Source organism: Sceloporus occidentalis, unplaced genomic scaffold (assembly GCF_023333645.1).
Source record: "Sceloporus occidentalis isolate IW3139 unplaced genomic scaffold, rSceOcc1.0.p SCAF_5, whole genome shotgun sequence".
Taxonomy (NCBI): Eukaryota; Metazoa; Chordata; class Lepidosauria; order Squamata; family Phrynosomatidae; genus Sceloporus; species Sceloporus occidentalis.
Window position 1 is genome coordinate 117,700,021 of NW_028316985.1, and position 17,713 is coordinate 117,717,733.

The window sequence follows — 17,713 nt, forward strand, 5'->3', positions numbered from 1 at the left end:
CTGAACTCCCTTCTCTTTTAGTATGCCTGACCATGGGATCACCCCCAGTATTTCTCTAAGTTTACTGAAATCAGCTCTCCTAAAGTCTAGAATGTGTGTCTGACTATGCCTGGCTTCTCCTTTCCACTGTATAACAAACTCCTGAAGAACATGGTCACTTCCACCTAATGATCCTATCACTTGCACCCCATTAACCAAGTCATCCTTGTTGGTTAGGATCAGATCTAAAATAGCTGACCCCCTTGTTGCCTCTTCCACCTTTTGGACAATGAAATTGTCTTCGAGGCAAGTGAGGAATTTGCTAGGCCTTGAGGATTTGGCTGAGTTTGAATTGCAGCTATATCAGGATAGTTGAAGTTACCCATCACTACTACATCTCTCCTTTCTGAGTGTGTGGTCATCTGTTCTAGAAAAACATCATCCAATTCCTCAGTCTGACTTGGGGGTCTGTAGTGGACTCCCACAATAACATCCTTGTTTCTCTCCCCTTTAATTTTTATCCAGATGCTCTCCACCTGGCTTCCAGTATTGATGTACTGGATCTCTTCACTGGTGTAAATATATCTGACATATAGTGCTATTCCTCCTCCTTTCCTGTTTGGCCTATTTCTCTTAAAAAGGTTATACCCCTCTATTTCTACATTCCAGTTATGAGACTCATCCCACCAGGTTTCAGTGATGCCTATTATATTTGTTTTGTTGTACTAGGAGTTTGAGTTCATCTTGCTTATTTCCCATGCTCTGCATTAGTGTAGAGACATCACAGACCATGGGTCCTCTTTACTTGCTGCCTGTGCAAGTTTTTTTGCCTCCCAATGCTGGGTCCTTGCACTATTTGTCTTGTTTCCTCTATGTCAATTTGACTATTTTCTCCATCCTTTTTGCCTTCCATAATATTGTTTCCCTCCTCCACGTAACTCACTTTAAACCCTCCTGATCACATTCTTGAGACTGTTGGCAAAAACATTTCTTCCAATTGCCATGAGATGCAACCCATCCAGTTGTCCCAAAGCATTCAAATCAGTCAATTCATTTTTCACTGGACAGAATAGTTTTCTGAGTGCCCTGCTCAAAGGCCCAGGCCAACTGGATGACAGACAGTACATTGTACATTCAAGCAGGTAGGTCAGAAATTGTAGTTCACAGTGCTGCTTGTTTATGTTCAGTAATCCAACATCTCATTAAGGTCAGCAGAGCTGGGGAGGGGGCACAGGAGAGAGCGTGGTTCACCAAAGGCATTTAATAACGTCACACCTGAAATGAGGTATTTCACGCACAACCACTAAACCATCCTTGTATAGGATGCTGACTTTTAAAAAACATCACAGTAATTTATTAATATCCTTTATTTTTAAGGAAAGTTTGACAAATGCATACTAGAGAACTTCCCTTGGTATCTGTTAATCAAAATTTGCTTCATAAAGCAGAAATACATGGTTCATATACAGCACATCAGAATCAAAAGGCATAATAAATGCATTTTAAAAATCTTGTCTAACTGTCACACATACAAAGCAGCACAGATAAATTCATGTTCCATTTTGTATACAGTAACATGTTTGCAAATAAATAGTAAAATCCTCACAGTGGAAAATACAGTGGCAAGTAATGTTTTGTAGTATTAAAAACCCATCTACATTTTTAATTGCCAGGTTTTTTAAAATTTGCTTTTAGGAACTTACTAGAAAGTTTGCAAAATTTTACTTTTTTACATGTTGCCTGTGGATAACTGTCAAAAGTTGACCTGTACATTAATTTGCACTGCATCCTCTGAGCCAAATGTTTATTACAAATTAGCTTTACAGTGATTCCCACCATCTAATTTTCTCAAACTCTGCATGTACAATAGAAGTTATAATGCCATCCCCTTCCTATCCATGCCTGTTTACACACTAGCTACTCTTGAAGGCTGTCATACCATTGGCATATTGTGCACCTAGGCAAATACAGTAGGAAACGAAAATTAGTAAATCCCCATGAGCTTACCTAAGTGCTTTGAGGTGAATCCAGAGGCATCTCTGGATTGTGGAGTGAGTGCATCAGACATACCATCACTTGCTAAATATGGTCAGTATTAAAATTATTATTAAAAACATTCATTGACATACTATTCATTTTTATTAAAAATTAAATGTTGTAATGTTTTGCTATTGGCAGGAAATATGTGAACTCTGTTATTTCATAATCAAACTGCTCTAGAGAACAAGCTGCTCAAAGACTCTGTACTGTCATGAGCCAGAATTAAAATCTAGTAGTTGATTGCTTTGTTCATTCAGGGGCTGTGCACATGGGTCAAAAGATCTGTCCCCGGTGAGATGATGCAGGTCAGTCAGGCCAACCCTAGCCCTTAGCCCAGTTTAAAATAACTGGCTGTTTGTGGCTGCGTTTCCCAAAAACTTCACAGTGACAGCTGGTAGTGCAGATGGTCATATGCCCCCTTAACTGCCACTGCCATTTTCTTGTAGTTGTGGCCTATAATATCGGAAAGGGGTGCCTGTCCATGTGGATGAAGTCAGATACCCTCTTGGTGGGAGCCTGCACAGAGAACACTTGAGATAGTGACAATGGCTCCACAGTGCAATGGGTAGGCAGGTGGGCATCTGAACACTTGTCTGTTGCCATGCTGGACATGGTAAGTGCTGGGGGCAGGAATGGGCTGGATCCATGGGCAGAATATGTCAGGGTTGGTCTCTTGTATCCTGCCTGTTTGTGCTCTCAGTTACAGTACAAATAAGAAAAACACAATTTTCTTTCTAGTCTGCAATTACAAAAGCCTGATCCAATGAAAGGGCATCCTTAAAACATTTTGGCCCTAAAACCTCACACATAATTTTATTGGAGTTTTTCATTGTGCACTCCACATATTTCCTGCCCTCCATTACATATGAATCTGACAATAAAGCACATAAGTAAAAGAAGAGAAAGTATGGCCACTGTGAAGAACTTTGGCCAAATGCAACAAAACTGTTTCGCATACAAATCAGTCTATAAATTTTGATGAATGCTTTGTTCTCTACCCCCATTTTATGGGGCTGAGGTAGAGTAGGGTTAAAACTATATAACTATATTAATAGTATTTAGTACATACATAGCACATTTCAAGTATTTCAAACCACTTCATATAAACACGATCTTACTCCTTACAACAGTCCTGTAAGATAAGTCAGTAATATTATCCTTGCATATAGAGCTAATACATAAATAGCACATTAAAATGGCGGGTGGTGGTGGTTATATCCAATATCAGGTTAACAGAAAAATGTTTCCACTACTCTGCTAGTGCTTGACAATAGCTAGCAGAACAAGTACTGGCAACACGAAGTTATGTACTGTGTAAGCAGAATCAAAATACTGGGTTTTATAACCTTAAAAGGATGAAAACAATTTCTTTAACTATTGCCATAACAGAACAATACCATTGGATAAACCCCCAAATTATTAAGAACAATAATTTAAAGTTCAAAGGTAACAGAACAGCCTAACATCAAACCTTTAATTTGTTCACACCAAAAACATTAAATATGGATAGAAGCTGCCATAATTATCATGCAGAAGAATAAGCTATTTCAGCATGACTATCAAGCATATACAACCAATACTGAAATGCTGTACTGAATAAAGTCCTGAATTGCTCATACAGTATATAGTTTTGCATGCACTGGGAAATGAAGGGTCATGCAATTATGAATTAATGTTTGCTAGCTGCAGACAGTGGAGATACAAAATATTCTATTTGGCACTGCTTATAGCATCTTAGAGATTTTCTTTACCTTAAAATGCTGTTGGAGGTTTGAAAGATTAGGATTCTTAAATATTAACCTTCCACTTATCTTCCAAATTACGTACTTCTGCAGTTTTCTATACCTTAACCGCCATCAAAACTTGATTGAGGATATCTTCAGCATCTATCTACATGTTGTTTTTGCCAAGTTTCCTTTCCTCTTGTGCCAAACTTTCAAAATATACAAGAAGAATTTGGGGTTTCAGGGGCTAAGAAGCCCTTAATATTAATTTAAGGTGTTTGTTAGCATGTGGCTAAAGATAATCTAAGTATGTCCTTCCTGAACCCCAAACTATATTCCTTGACAGGGAAATAAACTGGGTATAACATAAAATACAATATATTCAAATACAAGCCAGAACCTATGTAAAGAATGGGGAAAGTATATAGCAGTGGTTTTCAATCTTTGTTCTTCAAGATGTTTTGGACTTCGACTCTCAAAAATCCCAGCCAGGATGGCTAAAGCGCAGCAATTATTTTTGAAGTCCCCAAACATCTGGAGGAAGAAAGGCTGAGAACCATTGCTTATAGAGTCTTCCTTTTATCCCATAAAGTCTTTCAAAACACTGCATTCAAGACAGATCTGAGTGGGGTGTGTGTGTGTGTGTGGATAATATCATAGCTAAAAAATGATAGTTCCTGATGCCTTTCTTTGAAACAGTAATCCCGCCTTTCATGGGATATTTTCTGGAATACAATGCAAGCCTATTTATATATGAATTTATGCAAATAATGGTATGTATAAATGCTACAGAAAGGAACACAGAGTTCAATCAAGTTTGATGTTCACAAGAAAATGCTCAGCTTGTAACCTCTATTAGGCAGTCATTCATTTTAATATCTTGGCAAAATAGTATAGAAAAAGAAAGGTTAGCACCTGTTTGCTTGCATCCCTACAAGTACATATAACTGTAATCAAAAGCAAGCAATTGATTGCCAAGTAGGTGTACAAGTTTTAGGGACATGAGACTCTTTACATTTCTCTGTTTGCATTTTTGTAATTATGAAGGCTAACATCATTCTCTTCTTTTGCATACAGTATCATACATGTATGCTTCAGTACACACAAAGTTGCAAGAGAAAACTGAATCTGCTCAAGACCAAAAGTTAGGGCAAATAAGGCTTATCTGTGAAGATTCTGGCAGAACATTTGGGAAAAATTTAACTTTGCAAAGCAAGAGTATCATAAAGAAAACTATGCTTTCTGGAAATGGCTTTGGTAACCTCAATTCAAAAATATCCTAAAGCAGTAGTTTTCAAATGGTGGGGTGGATCCCCCAGGGGGCATATGAATGTTGCTCATGGAGGGCATGAGACTTGGAAGCTCTGATCACTCTATCTCCTCTTCCCATACTTTTTTTATGTGTAAAATTTACACATGATTGAGCTGAATATAGATTTTTTTAAAAAAAACTTCTAATTTGAATAATATTTAATATAAAATGTTAAAATGTGAATATATACAAATGTGCAGATGAAAATTTGCACACTAAATAAACAAAATATTTTTATTCATATACTGTGTTGAGCATGGGGGGGGGGCGGTTCAATATCTGCATGCAGATGTAAAAGAGGGGTCTTAAGGGTAAAAAGTCTGAGTAACACTGTCCTAAAGCACTTCGGGAGTGAAATTGGTGCCTAACGTATTGAGATGCACTCGCATTAACTAATGGCTTATTTTAAACATGATTGATTATATCAATCTAATACTGTGTAAAAAGTGCTTCATGTAATATGCTGTAAAAACAACAACAAACTTCCAAACATGCATCTGTTTAAATCTAATACAAATGGTTCATCCTGTTCCCACTGTTCATAGCTTTGTCTTTAATATGTATTGCCACAAGGGTTAACAGAGGTTTGACATCCCATGTTGCGGGTTTTAACTTGAACACGGAATAGAGTCCCATCAGCACACATGCAAAGCTTGTAACGCTCCCAGTCACCGTTGCTAAATTGATCTTTGGGGGAATAACTTGGCAGTCGAGAAGTACTCACCATCACGCTTCCATTGAGGACAATGCTCTTATCCTACCAAAGAAATATGTATATACATTAGCACAAGTTATTCTACATGAAGAAGAACTTAGGTACTTTCATATCCAGAGTGAAGTCCTTAGGAAGCCTTCTTATTTAGTATTAGGCCAACGTTTCATTTAGTCTAGTATTATCTATTCTAGCATTGGCTCAAGTCCAAAAGATACTTTCTAGATGCCAACTCTGGGAGTTGTTGTCCAAACAGCTATGTTCCCAAGTTTTATTGTGATCCAAGCTAAAGGACTTTCCTAGTCCTGCTAGACAATATCCTTTAACTAGAAAGATGCCACTGATTGAACTGGAAATCTTTTGCATGTAGAGTATATACAGTACATGTTAGACCAGTACCAAGTGTCAGTTGCTTCTTTTTAATCACTTTAATTTAAAATGTAAGAAGTGCCATTCAGAAACAAATTGGTCAGTTAACACAGTTCAACCAAAGCAGTTCAACCAAAGCAACTTGCTTTAAAAGCACTTTTAAAAGAAGAATTATTATTTGAGCTAGTGGCCATAACATATGAACTGCATCTTGATACTTAATTTTCTGATTTAATCCTATATTGGTATAATCCTATACTCCTATATACAGGCTACCAACTTGTCAATTCCCAAAGTTTTATTGAAAGATGTAAATCATATCAAAGGCCTAGTAATTTTGGATTGTCAGTGTTGGGAAGCATTAAAACATACTTGATTAAACTTTCTAACACATAATATAATGTTTCACAGTATTAATATAATAGGCAGGATTCAATTTTTTTATTCAAACAAATGCAAAACCAAAACCATTTTAAACATAAAAAAACTCCTTTGAAAAAAGTGCCCCCCCCCAATCCTGTGTGAAATACACAATCTGAAACTTCAGTGTGCAACCTACAATGCACAACATTGTGCATGGGCAACTTTGTCTGTTTGGTTATGGCACATTATTTTTCCTATGTTTGTCTTGTGCATGCATATACTACTAACAGAATGCCAGCCTCTGTGATGAGAATGGAATGAGGAGCACAGTCTTTATTGCCTTTGCCCAAAGGGCCTGGAACACCCTGAAGACTTGTAGAGTTGTTCTTCCCTTTTTAAAATCTTCCCAGCAGTGTAAAACAAACCAATTCCAAAGGGCTTCTGACCACTAAGTGTTAATGATATTAAAATTGCAGTTGGGAATTATATGGATTTTGTGATTTGTCTGATTATTTAAAAACACATATTTTAGTCTTTCTTTGAATTGCTGACGTAAGCTTTAGAGAGGTGAGATATAAACATTTTATTAAGTATAGTAAAAAATATTGCCAGAATAATCAAATCAATTCATTCACATTTGTACCCCCCCCCCAGTGGGAATTGTGCAGCCTGTGGCCTACATGTAGCCATGTAGGACTTTGGTGTGGTCCCAGAGCTTCCATCACTGAAAAGAGCTAAAAAAATGGACAATCTTTCATGCAAAACCTCCTGAGTTCATGTTCCTCCATTAAAATGTGATTTCCTCTATGCTTCATTTGCATCTCAATAGCACTTTTAAGAATTCATAATCATAACTGGGTGTGATACATGGGGGTCCAGAGGGTATTTGGAAACAGGGCAAGTGCTGCTCTTGGTCTCTCCACAGATGTCTACTCTTACCTCCACAATCGTCAGTAGACCTGAAGTGGTCTAAAAAGACCCCATATCTTAGGGGAGGGATGGAAGAATAAACTCAAGAGCTAGTGCTAGCTTTGAAGTAACAAAGCAGTCCTATCACACATCTTTCTTTTATCACCTTCACAGGAGGGCAGTAATTAATGGGTGGGTGTTTTGTCTGGTCAGACATTTTTAAAAGTAGCCACTTCTGTGTTATCCTGTTTTGATCATGTGCGTGTGTCCGGGGGGTGGGGGTAGGACTTGTATCCAGCTAGTCTTTAAAGTTAACTTAAAAACAAAAACCTTTTTGTTCTTCTTTCCAGGCAAAGCTGTTTTGATTTAGGACTGGCATATAAATATTCTAAATGAAGTTTTTCTTTTATAATATATGAGTATGACTTATTATCATACTTTTCTTGTGAGGTGTATCTAGCTGGAACCCTGTCAGTGACATGTTCAAGTGTACACTCCTGTTATACCTCTTAAATATTTTAAAGGTCAGTATTCAGTACATCCATACCAACACCCACCAGTCACACACAGCCATTATAACAGACAGAGAATATGCTTATACTCGATTAGTGTCCAGAGTAGAGAGGGGTGCTCACACAGCATCTGATTATTTGATTATTTGATTTATTATATATTTATTTCATTTCTATGCTGTCTTTCTTCCAGAAAGGGACCTGAGGCAGTTACTTTTATACAGCCAAGAGCACAATCAAGACACCCTCTCCCCTGGTTTTCTTGAGATCTAGGTGTATGAAGTGTTTGTCCTTCTGGCTGCAGAAATGTACTGCAGATTCTAGAGTTAATATAAGATGTGCTAAAATGAGCTAATATACTCATTTATAAGTCTAGAAATGTTACTCAAAAATTGATCCCCAAAACCTGGGTTAATTTATCCACGGGTCAGTTTAAGTACAGTCTGCTCTCCCTAGTTCCAGACTCCCCTGTGTATGGGGAAAAGAGTGTATGCTCAAGCCCCATAGGAAATAATTAGGTGCGTGCACGTAGTGGCACACGGGGCGCATAGTGCAGGTATGCACCTCATTATTTATAAAGGGGCTTACCTTCTGCGTAAGCTCAAAGCTGCAGAAGGCAAGCCCACCTATGAGGAGGGCTGACTTTAACTCTTATCAAGAAAGGCTTCATCTCCTTCTCTGAGTAGAGTAACAAGAAGCAAAAGCTTAATCTGTCCCAGGAGCACCTAAAAGGAGCATCAACTACCTCTATTCAATCTGGTGTGGTGCCACTTCTGGCTTTTTAAATGCTTTGGTGGGGAAATGGTGGTGGCGGCAGCTCTTTGGCACGTCCCCTCAAAGGAACAGCACGAGGAATTGAGTTTTGAAGGATCTGAACAAGACATTTATGTATGTTTGTCCGCTTTTCTGAGTTAAAAGGCAAAGTTATCACATTAAAATTAAAGGCTGTAATCACTGCCAACACAGTTGCCATTTTCTTTGCATTGCCTTTTCATCCTTCACTGCTAACACAGTTGCCATTTTCTTAATCCCACCTGCACCAATTACCACAGTTCCCTCCTCATTTATCCAGCCTTTAAGGTGAGCACAAATTCTACCAGAATTTTTTAAGTTCTCTGACACAATTTTCCTTTGCTTCATCTTTTATATCCTGTTTCATGCCCCTAAGTTTTATCAACAACTTATCTGTGGGTTTCAATTCATAATTTGGCCCCCAAACCTGCCCTCAATTTATACATGAGCTTGACATATAGTCAAGTATATGGTAAATCCATGGATTTGTAGATTACCTAACTAAAATGTGACCATTTCACTATCATTTCTTTAATTCAATTGCAGCCCTATATATAACTGGAATTACTCACTGCTCTCAGTTCCATATCACCCCACATATGAAACTCAATGGTTTTGCCCATGATGAAAACACCTTCATTTCCACGGACAATAGCATGCCCATCCACCTTTATATTTAGATCACTGGTGGCATTGCTGGTAATCTGAAAAGAAAAAAAAACAGCTGTACCAAAAAAAAAAGTCAAAATAGCTTGCTTCAAAATTCATTTTATTCTTAAACAGAGCTGCTTAACTGTTTGGTTAAAACAGACAACAGTTGTTAAAAATATTAATTTGATTGAGGCTGCAGCCCTAAGGCTGAATCATAGTGAGTCTAAACTAGAGTAGACCCAAGGAATAAATAGGATTTACCTATGGGTTGACTTACCACTTAACAATTGATTCAATGGGTTCACTCCAGTTAAGGTTAACTTATAGGCATTAGGCCATAAATACACTTACTAGGAGGTACCTCTCATTGAATTGCAGGATTTATTTTTAAACCAGCATAAGGGTTGTACAAATTTGGAGACTAGGGTTCACATCCCTGCTCGGCCATTGAACCACACTGGGTGACTCTGGGCAAGTTACTCTCTCTCAGCGCCAGAGGGCAAATACAAACCTCCTCTGGACAAATCTTGCCAAGAAAACCCTGTGTAGGTTCACCATAGGTTAGAAATGACTTGAAGGCATACAACAAAACCACGTAGAAATTTTAAAAAACAAAAACAAATTAAAATTGGTATATAATCTTTACATAAAAATAATAACAGGATTTGACAGCATGACAATATTGTCTATTCACACTAATCAATTTTGAATTATATTAACACAGACTGAGAATACTATAGGATTGAGATGCATAAGATCTGACTGATTTTCTTAACTGGCTTGTGTATCACTTAATTGAGTTAGCAAAAGACCCAGCAATTAATATTCCCTTTCAAATATACTGGAAACATATATATTAACTGCCTGTGAAATCCTGGAATCTGCCATTTAGGGAGAAGTAATTAGAATTCTCAACCAGAGGCTCCAGTGCCTTCCCAAACTACAAACCCCTAAATTACATAAGATATTGCGATGGCAGTTAAAAGTGCATAAATGGACAAAAGATAGTTCATACCCTCTCAGTTGATGCTTTTTGAACATTCAGAGTCTTTACTCCACTTGGCAAGTGAAACTCATGTGTATTATAGTCGGTGCTGAACAAGGTGTTCTGAGTCCGTGGATCGACAAATTCCATACCAATATCACTGGTAATTGAAGTTTGATTTTTTTCAACGCTGAGCTTTGTGTCTCCTTGCTGAAACACAACCTTCAGAAATAAAGAAAGTGTGTTATGTGCAACAGAAAATCAATTTATTGTACTACTTTTAAGATGTTTGAATGGTCTACCTGTTTCAGTAAGCAGCATACCTGCTGTCGGTAAGAACATAATTTTTAATTTTAATTTATTTTTTAAAAAGATGTAGCATTCTTATCTTTATAAGTAAACTCAATATTGCTTAAGTAATTTTTTTACAGAATCAACAAAACTGTAAGAAGAAAAGATAGCAGTTTCTTAAAGCATAAACAAAACATCACCCCCAAAACAGTTCCAGCCAATTGCAACAGACAAGCTACTCCTTTTCAACCTTGTCTAAGTATGCAGTCTGTGAGCTAGATGGGTAGGTCTCCCTCAAAATGGTATTCCACATTGCCTGTGCCACTACTGAAAAGGCCTTGCCAAACTTCACTGAATAAGGGTGCAAGGAGCAAAGCAGAGGTGGCCAGAATCAGGGCTCGTGAGAGCATCCTAGGGCCCAAGTGAAAAATTATTTAAAGCCCCCAACTATTTGCCACCAGCAGATCTATGCAACAGGTGGGGGCTATAAATGGGCGCCAGCCAGTTAAGTGGGAATGGGGATGTTAGCTTTACATAAAACGGAGGGATCTGAGGAAGGGGCTTCTGTCCTATTCCCCTCCCTCCTGCTCTACTCGTGGCCTGAGAAGAAATTCCTGAGATCTACTTCCTGGGAGGCATCTTAGTGGAGTATTTCCACTGGCTAGGTTGGTGGGAAGATGGGACACTGTGGGACAACAAGGTGGCCAGTTGATGTGGTGGGTGTAGGAGAAATGGGAGAGAGGCCTCAAGGGCTATCCAGTCCAATCCCCTCTCTGGCACTTGGAGCAAAGGAGAGCATGGCTTCATGGAAGGACTTTCCTCTTCTGCTCCCACAGTCAGGATGCTTCCCTTGGCAGCTCTGGATATGACTCCTAAGGTGTGCAGCTTCCTCTCCTATCCTGCCCAGTGGCAATTTTGAGCCCATGATGAAATGGCTAAAAACATTTACATAGGCTTTCAAATTTTGTGTATCATAATTTTCTTTGATATTCATTGATTTTACAACTGATGTCAAAATCAACAGATCAATAATAATGCTAATGAGAAAGACAAAGACATATTGAAACACATATGGGGTCCAGGCCCTTTCCAGAGTACTGGGTCCTGGCAATTTGTACCTGCTTCACCCTGTCTACCACTAAACCTAGCTGGGTACATACTTACTGGCTGGTTTTCTCCCACAATCACTAAATCTTCATTACGTCGACCTCCCACTGTGCTTTTATACAATGGATGTATAATTCCCATATCAGAATCTTGTTTAAACCGCAATAAGCCACTGTCGTGAAACTCCATGCTGTCACAGCCATTTGGTCCAATACGAATCACAGCCCAGATGATGAGGGTGATCTGAAAAAGATGAAACCAAAGTTAATTGACACCTTAAACAAAATGTGTTTCAGAAAAAAAAGTATTTACTTATTGTCTGATATGCCAAGCTAATTGCAGCTTGCTAGTCATATTAGGACAGGCCACTAGAGGCTTAATAAAGCTATCGAAGGTGAGGAATCTATTGTGGGACTAGGTTCAGCACCTTGGATAGTTCCTTTCAAGTTTAGAATGAAACTCAGTACAGATGCACTGCTCCCCTGAGATGGAAACCATCAGCTGCCCCACAGTCAACTTGGATACGTTTAAAAAGGGATTGACTGAACAAAGCCACAGGAGATGGGGCTACAGAAGTCATGATGGGTCAATACACCCTTCCCTATCAGTAAACATCTGTACATCAGTTGCTGGGGTATATGAGCAGGAGAATGTTATTGCATTCATATACTGCTTGGCCAGTATCTAAACAGAATATACAACTGGTCTGAGCCAGTATGGCCCTTCTTATGGGTTCTGTTTTCATCTTCTGTCTGTCTCTGTGTGTTCTCCTTTATCTGTTTTCCCCACTCTCTTTCTTGTATATGTATGAGAGGAAACATGCACCCATGTGTGTATGCGTGCACACATACATTTTTATGCACTCCCAACACTTTGTAGCTGCCACATTCTCAACTGAAACCATTATGTGCTTACAGCCACTTTTTTAAATATTTGCAGTTTTTGTCTAGTGAAAACTACAACCGAAATGTCTTTTGTAGACTGTTATACTTACAATCAAATTGATGACTGCTAAAATAAATAGGAGGACAATTACACAAATTGCCAAGTTTCCCTTCCTGCCTCGCAAACCAGTTTTGTGCAGACGATCCTCATCAATTGGAATATATCCAGCCTTGAAGTTACTGTTGTGTTCTTTGTTAATATTCCTCCGCTCCACAGCCTTCTCACGCATTGATTTCTTCACAGGACCATTAGAGCTTTGCTTAAAAAAATTACACAAATTTATAGGAAATATTAATATGTACATTTCTCTGGTTTTCATGGTTGATGTAACTGAAAACACACATTGTAATTCAAATCACGATCAGGGTTTGGAGCATTACTGTCTCTCCCCCTCCCCCCGAAACATTAGCTGTTACTTGTAACACATTGCTTTGCATCAATAAAGAATTAGTAAATCCTAGTTCATTAATTTTTTTTTAAAAAAGACCCTTAAATGTAAAAATGCTTTCTCTCCAAACAAGCATCAAACCCTTTACCTTAGGAGTAATGAGACAATACTTGCCCATAAGGAAACCATACTTGCCCATAGAGAATCACTGGAGAAACATAGGTGACACATACCTATTAATCTATGAATTCCTATGAGCAACTATTCTCCTAGGTTTCCCTATGGGCAGGTTTTCTCCTATGTTTCCCTAAGGCCAAGTGTCATCTAATGTTTCCCTATGACCAAATGTTCCAAATGTTCCCCCATGTATGGTTTCCCTATGGGTAAATATTCCCCTATGATTGCCTATGGGCAAGTATTCCCCAATGTTTCCCTATGGCAAATATGGGTTCCCTATGGGTAAATATTCCCCAATGTTTCCCTATGGACAAGTATGGTTTCCCTATGGGTAAATATTCCCCTATAATTCCCTATGGGCAAGCATTCCCCAATGTTTCCCTATGGCCAAGTATGGTTTCCCTATGGGCAAGTGTCCTCCAACGTTTCCCTATAGGCAAGTACTGTCATTTGTTTTAGTACCTCCCCTATATAGGTCCAGAGAGGCAAATAAATGCTCTGAAGCCACCCCCATCTACATTTCTGTCTGGTGCCAGAACAAACTACACTTCCCAGAATTCCATCGCAGCAGGGCGCCGCGGCCGTTAAAGCGGTGCCAAACCGCATTATTTCCACAGTGCGGATGCACACAGAAAGAAGCAGCAGTCCAAAAACAACAACCCACCCGGGGAAAGGAGCATTTTAAGCCAAGATATCTGCCTTGAAGGAGACCGTGACAGGCCTTTGGGAGGCTCTTTGGCTCCCCCTTCAACCAGGCCCCTTCCCCTTCCCCTTCCCTCAGGACCATGGGGCAGAGGGGGAGCACTGTCCCCCTCCCTCCCTCCCTGACCCCGAGGCAAACCCTGGCTGAGGGCTACAGACCTGCTCTGAGGCCCCCGCCGCTGTGGCCGCCGTAGCCGCCGCCGCCATTTTAGGTCCCTCCCTTCCCTTTTGCAGAAGGAATGCTGCCTCTGACACTGGAGCCTGGCCTCCTCCTCCTCCTCCTCCTCGCCCTCCTTCATGGCCATTCCTAGGGGTTGGGTGGCGCAGGGTGTGAGAGCCCTCCTCGGGCTCAGGCTATTCAGAGAGCTGGAAGCCTCCATTCTGCCATGCAGGAACTCTCCATCAAAGCACCTCCAAGAGATTTGCCATCCAGCCTCTGTTTAAAGACCTCCAAAGAAGGGGACTCCACTACTCCCTCAGGGAGTGTGTTGCACCAACAGCTCTTACTCTAAGTGCCTCCTAACATTGAGGTGGAATCTCTTTTCCTGTAGTTTGAATCCATTGCTCTGGGTCCTGTTCTGTGGAGCAGCAGAAAACAAGCTTGCTTCATCCTTAATATGACATCCCTTCAAATATTTAAACAGGGCTATCATATCACTTCTTAACCTTCTCTTCCCCAAGCTAAACATCCCCAGCTCCCTTGAGCGTTCCTCATAGGGCATGGTTTCCAGACCCTTCATCGTTTTAGTCCTCCTTTGGACACGCTCCAGTTTCTCCACATCCTTTTTGAATTGTGGCGCCCAGAACTGGACACAATATTCTAGGTGGGGCCTGACCAAAGCAGAATACAGTGGCACTATTACTTCTCTTGATCTAGACACTATACTTCTATTGATGCAGCCTAAAATTGCATTGGCCTTTTTAGCTGCTGCATCATACTGTTTCCTCATGTTCAACTTGTGGTCTAGATCTCTGAGACCTTATCACACTAGTGAAATACCACTGAGAAAGGGGATTTAAACTGGATTTAATTTTTTTAAAAACCCAAAAACGCGGGAGGTTCATCAAACAACATTCCTGCAAAGGTGAAATAACGTGAAGTTAAAAGCAAAGGCAAAAGGGAGAAAAACAGCAGCTTTTTAATTTCAGGAAGTTCCAAAAGGAAAAAGCTGCAGTTTTTCTCCCTTTTGCCTTCGCTTTAACAGTGACATTGTCTGATAAACTTCCCGCATTTGCAGTTTTTTTTTCTAATTTAAATCTAATTTAAATCCCATTTCTTAGCAGGATTTCACTAGTGTGATAAGGTCCTATGATCTCTTTCATATGTAGTCTTGTTAAGCCAGGTGTCCCCCATCCTATATCTATGCATTTCATCTTTTTTCTGCCTAAGTGCAGTACCTGGCATTTCTTTGTGCTGAAATTCATTTTGTTAGCTTTGGCCCAGCTTTCTAGTCTATTCAGGTCATTTTGAATTTTGATCCTGCCCTCAGGGGTATTAGCTACTCCCCCTAATTTGGTGTCATCTGCAAATTTGATAAGTATGCCCCCAATTCTGTCATCCAAGTCATTGATAAAGACGTTGAATAGCACTGGGCCCAGGACAGAGCCCTTTGGGACCCCACTGGTCACTTCTCTCCAGGCTGAAAAAGAGCCATTGTTGAGCATCCTTTGGGTTCACCCAGTCAACCAATTACACAGTATTCCATGTGAGGCCTGACCAAAGCAGAATACAGTGGCACTATTCCTTCCCTTGATCTGACATTATACTTTTATTAATGCAGCCTACAATCGCATTGGCCTTGTTAGCTGCTGCATCACACTGTTGACTCATGTTCAACTTGTTGTCTGCTAGGACTCCTAGATCCCTTTCACATTTAGCCAGGTGTCCTGCATCCTATATCTGTGCATTACATTTTTCTTCCCTGAATTTATCACACGGGGAATCCTGTACAAAAAACGGGGGTTTAAATTGGAAAAAACCCGCAAAAGCAGGTTGATTTTCACACAACGTCATTGTTAAACTAATGTTAACCCAAATGGAAAGTGGAGGGAAAGTAGACAAAAGCCACTCCTTTTCACTTTTGGACTCTAGTAAAGGAAACCTGCGTGACTTTGGGCAAGTTGCACTCTCTCAGCTTCAGAGTCAGGCAGTGCAAACTTGCTCTGAACAAATCTTGCTAAGAATAGAGTCATCATAAGTTGAAGTGGACTTGAAGGCGCTTAACAAGAAGAAAATGCAGTTTTGGGATCAAAAATATAGAGTTTATATGTCATAATAAGTGTGTACATAAAGATCAGAAAGAAAACAGTAATGAAATCTGACTACACTTGAAAGATCATTTTTATCATATCATAAAAGTTTTGTGGGTCAGAGCCTTTAATCAGTGAAACATTCTACTGTAAAGGTGTGAAATGCGCTTGGTCTCTTGATCCTTTCTCAAGGCATGTTCCCTTGCTACGTTTCCATAAGAGACAAGGGGAGCATCAGCAGAGGTTTCCTGCTTCTGATGAACATTTAGTTCTCAACCTGTACACTGGAGATTAATGATTATTTTTAGAAGGTCAGCTGAATTCCTTTGGCTTAGGATGTGCTTGAGCTACCACAGGGCCCAAAGAAAGCCCTCAGCTGACGGCATTTTCCTAGTTTGTACACATGAGAATGAGAGCCGGCGTGGTGTAGTGGTTTTAGTGTTGGACTACAACCATAGAGACTAGAGTTCAATTTCCTGCTTGTCCATGAACCCACTGTCTGGCATTGGGCAAGTCACATACTCTCAGCCTCAGGGGAAGGTCATGGCAAATCTGAATAAATCTTTGGCAAAAAAATCCCATGATATGGGATGGCCTTAGGGTTACCATAAATTGGAAATGACTTTAAGGCATACAACAACAACTAGGGAATGAGAATCCTTTGGCCTTCTGGAAAGGTTGCAGGCCTACTACTCCCATCAGTGCTCACCATTGACCAGACTGGATAAGGCTGAGGGGAAATGTAGCTGAACAATTTATATAGGGCCATAGGTCTTGCTTTATAGCCAAAGAGTGCTGGTGTCTCACAAAACTGCAAATCTCAGGATTCTGAAAGATGGAGTCATGGTGGTTGAAGTGGTGTCAACCTGCATTATTTCTATATTGCAGAACCAGTGTGGCACAGAGGCTTGAGTGCTGGGCTATGACTCAGGAGACCAGGGTCTGATCCCCGCTTGGCCACGAAACCCACTGGGTGACCTTGCACAAGCCACATTCTCTCAACCTCAGGGGAAGGCTATGGCAAACTTCCTTTGAACAAATCTTTACCCCATGACAGGATCACCATCTTTAACTGCCCTGGCTTAATGCTAGGGAATTCTGGGAACGGTAGTTTTGTGAGACATTTAGCCTTCGATGTTAGAGAGCTCTGGTGCCAGAACAAACTACAATTCCCAAGATTCCCTAGCACTGAGCCAGGGCAGTTAAAGTAATTTCAAACTGGATTATTTCTACAGTGTGTTGGACCCATACTACAAACCTCATCGTCCCCAAATTGGAAACTACTTGAAGACACACAAAACAACAAAGATCCATAATTCCCAATCTCAGGTTAGTAGAGGGGTTCAGATTACAGTTTTCTTTATCTATGGGCAGGTTGCCTGGGGACGATGGGGTTTGTACACAGTTGTTGAGCAATATATTATTCCACTTTAATGGTGATGGCTGCCTCCTCTGCAATTCTGGGGGTTGTAGTTTAGGGAGGCCTAAGAGCTCTCTGTCTGAGG

General features: G+C 40.0%; 1 protein-coding gene across 1 annotated transcript; it reads right to left on the reverse strand.

Moving 5' to 3' along the window:
- Positions 1 to 1,358: 1,358 nt before the first annotated feature.
- SGCB (sarcoglycan beta) lies at positions 1,359 to 14,218 on the reverse strand. Its single transcript, XM_089525222.1, has 6 exons — positions 14,118 to 14,218; positions 12,741 to 12,950; positions 11,804 to 11,989; positions 10,379 to 10,570; positions 9,285 to 9,416; positions 1,359 to 5,812 (listed from the first exon to the last, which is right to left on the reverse strand). Exons 1-6 carry the CDS (start codon positions 14,163 to 14,165, stop codon positions 5,609 to 5,611), a joined length of 972 nt encoding a protein of 323 aa, XP_089381348.1. The 5' UTR covers positions 14,166 to 14,218; the 3' UTR covers positions 1,359 to 5,608.
- Between the last annotated feature and the right edge of the window lie 3,495 nt (positions 14,219 to 17,713).

Excerpts from the sequence above, each read along its gene's own strand:
- SGCB (XM_089525222.1), bottom strand. The coding sequence starts at position 14,165 with ATGGCGGCGGCGGCTACGGCGGCCACAGCGGCGGGGGCCTCAGAGCAG. Across the intron at positions 11,990-12,740 it reads TAGCAGTCATCAATTTGATT|ATCACCCTCATCATCTGGGC; the intron begins GTAAGTATAACA and ends CATCTTTTTCAG. Across the intron at positions 10,571-11,803 it reads TTGTGGGAGAAAACCAGCCA|GTTGTGTTTCAGCAAGGAGA; the intron begins GTAAGTATGTAC and ends TTATTTCTGAAG.